The 8,442-nt window shown below is 39.1% G+C and overlaps 2 protein-coding genes across 4 annotated transcripts in view; one reads left to right on the top strand and one right to left on the bottom strand.

Moving 5' to 3' along the window:
- Nucleotides 1-1,474, bottom strand: part of EPB42 (erythrocyte membrane protein band 4.2) — a 22,830-nt gene extending 21,356 nt beyond the window's left edge. Inside the window, exon 1 of one of the 3 annotated variants that reach the window (XM_053889139.1) lies at nt 1,281-1,474. In XM_053889139.1, the coding sequence (XP_053745114.1) occupies nt 1,281-1,290 (10 nt within the window). In that variant the 5' untranslated portion in view covers nt 1,291-1,474. Of the gene's footprint in view, nt 1-839; nt 1,085-1,280 lie in introns of those variants that run through there. The other 2 variants (XM_019442374.2, XM_053889138.1) reach the window with 2 other exon arrangements.
- The window catches only part of CCNDBP1 (cyclin D1 binding protein 1), a 39,486-nt gene extending 32,166 nt beyond the window's left edge, over nt 1-7,320 (top strand). Inside the window, exon 12 of the mRNA XM_019442382.2 lies at nt 7,290-7,320. Within this exon, the coding sequence (XP_019297927.2) occupies nt 7,290-7,305 (16 nt within the window). The 3' untranslated portion in view covers nt 7,306-7,320. The remainder of the gene's footprint in view (nt 1-7,289) is intronic.
- The last annotated feature ends 1,122 nt before the right edge of the window (nt 7,321-8,442 follow it).

Below are 8,442 nucleotides of genomic sequence, written 5' to 3'. Positions count from 1 at the left end.
GGAGTCATAAATGAACTGGGATTCAAATCCTTGGCTCAATTTACCTACTAACTGTGCCACCTAAAGCAAGTGATTTAACCACTCCGAGCCTCATTTTCCTCTTCCTTAGACTAAGGAATCATCCCTCTTTCAGGGTTGGGGGAATTAAATGAAGTAATACATATATAATACACTTAGCACAGTGTAAGACACATAGGAAGTCTCATTAAATGGGACTATTACTATTATTAAAAGAGCAATGCCTGCTCTCATTGTTGACCTCCTTTTCTGGTCCCAATCCAAAACCAATGAATAAAACCCAGAATTTTGTTCCTACTCCTTTCTTCTTCAAACACAAATAATTTTTAGAGCTGGTTTGGAAATCACTGAGCTGATTCTCTTGTTTACAAATGAGAAGAGTGAGGCCCAGACAGTAGAACCAACTCACCTGAGATCATACTTGGCTCTTTCACCTAAAGGCTCACCAAACCCATGGCACCATGCAGCCCAGAAAAACTCTCCAAGGAGGGGGCCTGAGAGTATTATAACAGTCTATCAGGCAGTTCTCATCTGACAATGAGCCATGTAAATATACTAATAGACATGCAGAGGCCCCTGAGCTTTCTGCATCCTGTAGTTCTACCTGTTCCCTTGCTTTATGTTGGCCTCTGCCCCTTGTATTTGGATTCCCTGACTCCTACCTCCCCTTCTCTGTCACTTAGCTTTTTTTTTCATGCTTTTATATTTATTTTGAGAGAGAGAGATAGAGAGCAAGCAGGAGAGGGGCAGAGAAAGAGGGAGCAGAATCCTAAGCAGGCTCTGCACCTTAGCGCAGAGCCCAATGCAGAGCTCAAACTTACGAACAGTGAGATCATGATCTGAGCCGAAACCAAGAGTCAGAACCTTAACCGACTGAGCCATCTTAGGCACCTCTCTCCCACTTAGCTTTGAGGCTGTGACACCCTCATGCTTTCCCAGGGTTATCTTCCATATGTATCACAACCTACAGAGGATAATCATGTTGTGATGCCATAAATCCAGGTTAAGGGTAAGAACATTAACCCATGTTAGCCACCATCATTGTCATCACAACTATGACCAACGATTTACCACCAATGAGCTACCATGTTGCCACCCATAGCCATACCACTGCCACCACCACCACAGCACCCACAACTACCACCCACTGTAGCCCCCCCCCATCACCTCTACCACCATCCTACTTATTGTAATAAAAACACATTATGATGGAGGAGCTACTGAGAGTCAAGTAAGCCCCATGGATAGATGGCTTGGCTCACCCTGTTCCATGGCTGCAGGCTGATCTTATCCACTCGACCACAGGAAATGCCTGTCTTGAACTGTTGCTCAGTGCTTCCTCTCTGAATCTGTCCCGAGAGAAAATGATGGAGGTATTTTCATTGGTTTAAGAATCTATAAATAGTATAGTTTTCTTCCACTCCTCCTGTGAGGCCCCCACATATTTCTTTTCTCTTGCTCCCTCCCCACTAGTATCTCTTGGACCAGCTGCTGGGAGTTACCCTTTTTCATTTTATCTCTTGTGCCAGACTGGAGCAGTGGGTGGAATGGAGGAAGATCAGCCAGCTAGAGAAGCCAAGAGGAAACTTCTAAGCCTGTCATTTCAGTGGTTTCAAGAGACCCTCAGAGATATTACCTGGACAACAAGAGAAGATTATGGAAGAGATGACTCTAAACAGAAGGCTCACATTCAACTCCAAATTTCAGGCCCTAAACATATCATGGGCTTCAAGTTGCTAGATGTTTGTGGCTATTTTGGTAATAGAGAGAACCTGTATGTCTGGAGATCATCTGTGTGAAGGAGATAAGGAGGTAGAATTTGTTGGTGAAAAACAAATATCCTAAAAGTAGAAGTCAGAGCCCCAGCTCTTCCAAGCCTACCAGATCTGGGACTCTAGCAGAGAAGATGGAAAACTATCTTGGGACTCAAGACCTATATCTTTTTCTATTTCTACTTGTTTGGTCACTGAGGAGACAAGACACAGGAGAGGACCTCCTCTTTGGCCCTCTTTGGTCTTCTAAAGCCCAGCTTTTGCTGGGGCTTCTCCAAGACTGTTAGCACGCTCAGGGGCAAGAATACTGGCCTGCATGCATATGGGATATCTATAGAAGGATATAAAAGAAACTACAAAGAGCATTGGTTGCCCGTGGGGAGGAGAGCTGGACAATGGAATAGGAAGGTGATTTTTCTCCTGTTTACAATTTTATACTTTTAAAACTTTGAACCATTGCCCATTTGAGGAATCTTATTATGTTAAAAAAAATGAAGCTTCTGCCTTCTTATTCCTCCAAAAAAAATGATTCTTCACAAGAAATGAAGAGGTAAATTTTTTATTATTTGAAGATGAAGTGGTTTTTACCTGGAAACCATGAATCTACTAAAAAATTATTATAAAAGATAATTTAGTATGCTAATCTTAAGTTTAATGCAGTCCCCATAAAAATTTTAACAAGTTTTTTCTCTGAAACTGGAAAAGCTGATTCTAAGGTTCAAAAGGAAGTTTCTAAAAGATATAAAATATAATCTAAAAAGATCTAAAGATATAAAGATGTTTTATATTACAACATCTAAGATGTGTTTTAATATCTAGTAGGCCTGGTCATGCTACATTTCTAACTCCTTATATAGTAGAACCAGGATTCCTAGATACTACAACATAGTATGACATCACTTCACTTGAGAAAGCACATCATCCAAAATGTATGCATTAAGTATGAGCTAAATGTGGCACTTTGAATCATTGGGAAGATAAGGATTCACTAGTAACTTGTTTGGGTACAGAAAGCTTGCAAAATAAAGTTGGTTTCCTACCTTGCACCATATACCAAAATGAATTCCAGATGAATCAAAACTCTAAATGTGAAAAATTAATTCCTAAAAGTACTGAAAGGAAAGATAAGACACTTACTTTTAAGTCAGCCTGGGGAATGCCTTTTAAAATATAACACAAACCCCAGAAGCCATAAAGAAAAAATAGATAAATTTCATTCCTTATAATTTTGTTAGTTGGAAAAACTCATAAAGTTAGGAGAGCCTGGGTGGCTCATTTGTTTGAACATCTGCTCAGATCATGATCTCACGGTTTGTGAGTTCGAGCCCTGCGTCAGGCTCCACACTGATAGTGCAGAGTCTGCTTGGAATTCTGTTTCCCTCTCTCTCTGTTCCTCCTCCCTTCACTCTCTTTCTATCAAAATAAATAAACTTAAAAAATTAATATAAACGAAGTTAGAATATATGAACAATGACCTGGGAGAACTGGGAGAATGTTAGAACAATGAACTGGGAGAAATGTTTGAAACTTGTACCACAAAGTGTTACTTTCCTTAATGTAAAAGGTATCTGCAAATCAATAAGTCAAGAACAACAAACCAATAGAAAAATGGGTGAAGGATATGATGGACCATTCACAAAAAAGGAAATTCAAATGTCTCTCTTAAATACATAAAAATATGTCCACCCTTATTTAATATAAATGCAAAATAAAACTACCCTGGGATATCATTTCTTTCACCTATCAGATTGGCAAAGATAAAATAGTTTGACAACTTTCTGAGTTAGTGATGGTGTGGGAAAGTGTTATTCTCTTATAATCCTAGTAAGAATGTAAATTGATTCAGCTTTATAGAGGGAAATTAAGTAATATCTACCGAAACCTTAAGTGTCTATATTTTTGAGTCAGCTATTTCACTTCTACATATTCTAATGCAAATAACCAAACATGTAAAATGAAATTTATAGAAATATATTGATTGTACTGGTAGTTACAATAGCAAGATATCAGAAACTATATAAACATCCATAAATAAGGTACTAGATAGATAAATTATATTCAATAGACAACCATGCAAATGTGAAAAAGAATGAACTGGCTCTACATGAATTAATATGGAACCATCTCCAAGTTATACCATTAAATGCAAAAAGCAAGGTGTGAATAGTATACTAGCTTTGCATAAATGGTGTGGGGGGAGAATATATATGAATTTGTTTGTGTTTATGTAGAATATTTCTGGAAAGCTATTGCTTTGGTGTAGGGCAATTCAGTGCCTGGGTGTAAGGCTTTCTGTATACCCTTTAGTGTAAGAAATAAGCCCACTGACCCAGTCAAAGGAGGGAGAGGAGACTCGGAGCACAGTGAAGGGAGGCTTTAATCAACATTCTTGCAAGAGGGGTGTCTGATGGACAGGCACACTAGGGGTGGTTACAGCAGGCAATTTATCTCCTACCATGCAAGTCCCTCCCCTGATTCCTCATTGGCTGAGTACAACAGAGGTTACAGCCTTACCAGGAAGTCGCCTATGCCCATGTAAGGCAAAAAGTAGTTTAATGGGAGCAAAGGTACGTTTCTTGAGGTGATGCAGAGACCTCAGTTATTTGGCGCATGCTCATTGCAAAGCCCGTGAAAAATAAGCTCCTGAAATGGAGAGAGTAAGGAGAACCAGGAAGTCAGGTATCTAAGGGTTTGGGACTCCAGTGTGTGTGTGTGTGTGTGTGTGTGTGTGTGTGCGCGCGCGCCAGCCGAAGAGTGATACATATTTCCAATAGGTTGTAAACCTATTGTTAACTAGACAGCACAGCTTTTATTTGGTATTTCTGAATATGAATCATCTCACTTCTCATATTTAGTATCTTTATACCACAACAATGTATTGTAATTATTTGAAAAATAACAAAAACTTGCAAGAGAAAGAAAAGGCTGTTTTCTTTCCAAAAGACAGACTGAAAGACTGTTTTCACCACAGTGAGTCCTCTGGCTCTGGGAGGGCAATGGGGGAGTCATGGGCTGGTATCCCTTTTTGGATTTGTTTCACTTTTGGTACTAATAGAGATAATCTCTCCTGATACAATTCCCAGGGAACTCCACAAACACCCACTTTCTGGCAGTATTTCAGTTGGGGCATTTTGGGGGAGCCTGTGACATATTGCTATGTTTTGGTTGAGCTGGGGAAAGGAGAATGGGAGATGCGAGGAAGATGGAGGCATGAGTGACCAGAAAGTTCAGTCCTGCTTCCCACTACATCCACACCTTTCAACTTCCCAGCCTCTGGCAGAAAAACAAAGTGGCCAGTGTATACCCAAGAAGGATTCATTTATTCATTCATGATACAAACGTTTATTGAACACTATTGTTCATCAGGAACTGTAACAGAAACTGGTAATAAATACAGTAATAAATTAGATAGATGTGTTCTTACCAACAAGGAGCTTATATTCCAGCAGAAGGAAACAGTATTAAGTGCTTATACTGTTAATTATTTGCTTGCCATTGTGATAACTGCTATAATGGAAAAGTTTCAAGTTCTATGACCTAGGTGTGGAGGTCCAAGGAGGTTTCCCTGACAAAGCAAATTTAAGCCGGGAAACAGGAAAGATAGCTAGGCAATGGGGCAAGGGGTGGGACGGTATAGGAGGAAAGAGAACAGCATATGCAAAAGCCCTAAGAGAAGGAACAATCAAAGGAAGGTCAAGGGACTGGATGGAGCAAAGCCTGTGATGAGAAGTAAGGCAAGGGCTGAATTTTGCAGAGTTGAGTTAAGGATTTTGAATTTTATCCTCAGAGTTCTGGGAAGTTAACAAATGGGACTTTAAGCAATGGAGTAACAATCACATTAGCATTTCTTAAAATACCACTCTGGGGCTCCTAGGTGGCTCAGTCAGTTAAGCTTCCTGACTTCAGCTCAAGTCATTATCTCACAGTTCACAATTTCAAGCCCCTGCTTAAGATTCTGTCTCCCTCTCTTTCTGCCCCTCCCCTGCTTGCACTGTCTCTCTCTCTCTCTCAAAAATAAATAAAAGTATTTTTAAAATGGATTTAAAAAATAAAATACCACGCTGGCTGGGGGCCAAAGTGGAAAAGAGAGGACCAGTAAGAGTCTGCCATAATGATTTAAGTGAGAGATGATGGTGGCCTGGTCAGGGGAGTGATGGTGAACATAGAGGTGGACTGATTTGACAGAAATGCAGGACATGAAATTGGTAAGACACACTAATGGTTGGGTTACGGGGGGCAAGGAAGAAAAGATATTCAACAGGACTCCTACTTTCAAATAAATTAATGATGCTGGTACATTGCTTTACAAAGCATTTTTACATACATTATCTCATATGATCTGAAACTTCAATTGTGTAAACTAAGGAAGAGATCATTATTCCTGTTTTATTGGTGAGGAAACAGGTCCAGGGAGTAAACATATTTATTTTAATTAGTGAATTAATGAGTAAATCGATTAACATACTGCCTCCTTCCAGAAAGAATTTAAGATGACTAACAGTGAAACATGATGTTTCAGAAAAGCATATATTGTGGTGCCTGACTGGCTCAGTTGGTAGAACATGTGACTCTTGATCTTAGAGTCGTGAGTTCAAGCCCCACATTGGCATGAAACTTACTTAAAAAAAAAAAAAAAGAACTTAGGGGCACTTGCCTGTCTCAACTGGTGGAGCATCTGACTCTCAATCTCAGGGTCATGAGTTTAAGCCCCCATGTTGGCCATGTAGCCTACTTAAAAAAAAGAACATATATTGGGGTACCTGGGTGGCTCAGTCAGTTATACATCTCTGACTTTTAAAACACTTTTTTAAAAAGTCTTTATTTATTTACTTTGAGAGACAGAAAGAGTACAAGCTGGGAAGGGGCAGAGAGAGAGGAAGAATCCCAAGCAGGTTCTGTGCTGACAGCATGTAGGCTGCTTAGGATTCTTTCTCTCCATCTCTCTCTGCCCCTCCCCTGCTCTCTCCCTCTCTCTTTCTCTCGAATAAATAAATAAACCTTAAAAGAAGAGCATATATTAAAATGATGCAAAAGATGAATAGAGATGGACATAAAATAGCAAAAATGAGACTAAAAATGCACATTACAATCTATCTGTAAACATGGTGTCCACACACTAGAAGTTTATCTCTGAGCCTCCCAGGATCTGATTTCCCAAGATTTCACAGTTTGTGGTAAAGACTGGACTCAAACATAGGTCAGGTCCAGCTCAGGTCCCATACATACATTCGACTTCATTATTAGCCTATAATCCAAACTACCACTAGGAAGTTCTCTCTATTCAGGCTTCTTTTAATACCTCTCAAGGATTTCTGCTTCTAGATAGAGCAAACTAGTTTGATACTATAGCCCCTGTTGATAATAACCAGAAAAACTGAATAAAATATTTCACATATCTGCCTGAAGGCATCAAGGCATCAAGGATTTGAGGGATCAAGATCTCATGGAGAAGAGAAGCACAGAGAGGTAAGCCTGACAGAGTGTCACTTTTCCCTTTAGGACATTTGCTGAGTGACAATTGGTGGATGACAGCCTGAGAATCTGAGCAGATCTTCTGGCAATCTCGCAGGGATAGAGGATATAAATTGGAGTTCCAGGGCCACCAGGATGAAGGGCTTCAATAAATACCCCAGGTTTTCAATCAGGACCCCTGAAGGGCTCTACTCCAGGAGTAAAGGTAATAGGAAATAGACCAACACTTACAAAGACTGAAACCCAGTTCTGCTTGTTTGTTTTTAGGCACTCATTTAATGGAGATTTTTATTCCTGCTGACATTGTTATGGATGCTATTATTGTTTATCTAATAAAGTTGTAAATGTTGAAACAGTATAGGATGGTTAAAATTTTTTTTTATTGTGGTAGAAAACGCATACCATAAAATTTATCATCTTAATCATTTTTAAGTATACAATTCAGTATTGTTAAGTATGTTTACATTGTTGTGAAAGAGATCTCCAAAACCTTTTCATCTTGCAGAATTGAAACTTGAACTCCCTCATACTCCCTCCCCTCAGGCTCTGGTAAGTATCATTCTACTTTCTATATCATTAATTTGACTAATTTAGATACTTCATGTAAGTGGAATCATACAGTATTTATCCCTTTATGACTGGCTTATTTCACTTAACATAATGTCCTCAAGGTTCATCCATGTTGTAGCATGTGACAGGATTCCATTCCCTTTTAGGGCTGAATATTCCATTGTATGTATATACCAAATTTTGATTATCCATTCATCCTATGATGGACATTTGGGTTGCTTCTTCCTCCTGGCTATTGTGAATAGTGCTGTGGATATGGGTGTGCAAGTACCTCTTTGAGACCCTGCATTCAATTCTTTTGAAAATATACCCAAAATGGGATTGCTGGATCATATGGTAGTTCTATTTTAAACTTTTTGAGTAACTGCCATACTGTTTTCCAAAGTGGTTGCATCATTTTACAATCCTACCAAAAACTTCTCAATTCCCACCAATACTTGTTATTTTCTGTTTGTTTTTTTTTTTTAAATAGCCATCCTAATGGATGTAATGTAATATCTCAATGTAGAGGGTTTTTTTGAAAAATAAAAAGTTGACACACATTAGTTTCGGGTGTGCAACATAGGGATTAGACAAGTCTTCACATTATGCTATGCTCACCACAAGTGTA

The sequence above is a fragment of the Panthera pardus genome, unplaced genomic scaffold, assembly GCF_024362965.1.
Source record: "Panthera pardus isolate Hobbes unplaced genomic scaffold, ASM2436296v1 HiC_scaffold_24, whole genome shotgun sequence".
NCBI classification, from domain to species: domain Eukaryota; kingdom Metazoa; phylum Chordata; class Mammalia; order Carnivora; family Felidae; genus Panthera; species Panthera pardus.
This window is presented reverse-complemented; position numbering and strand designations above follow the sequence as displayed.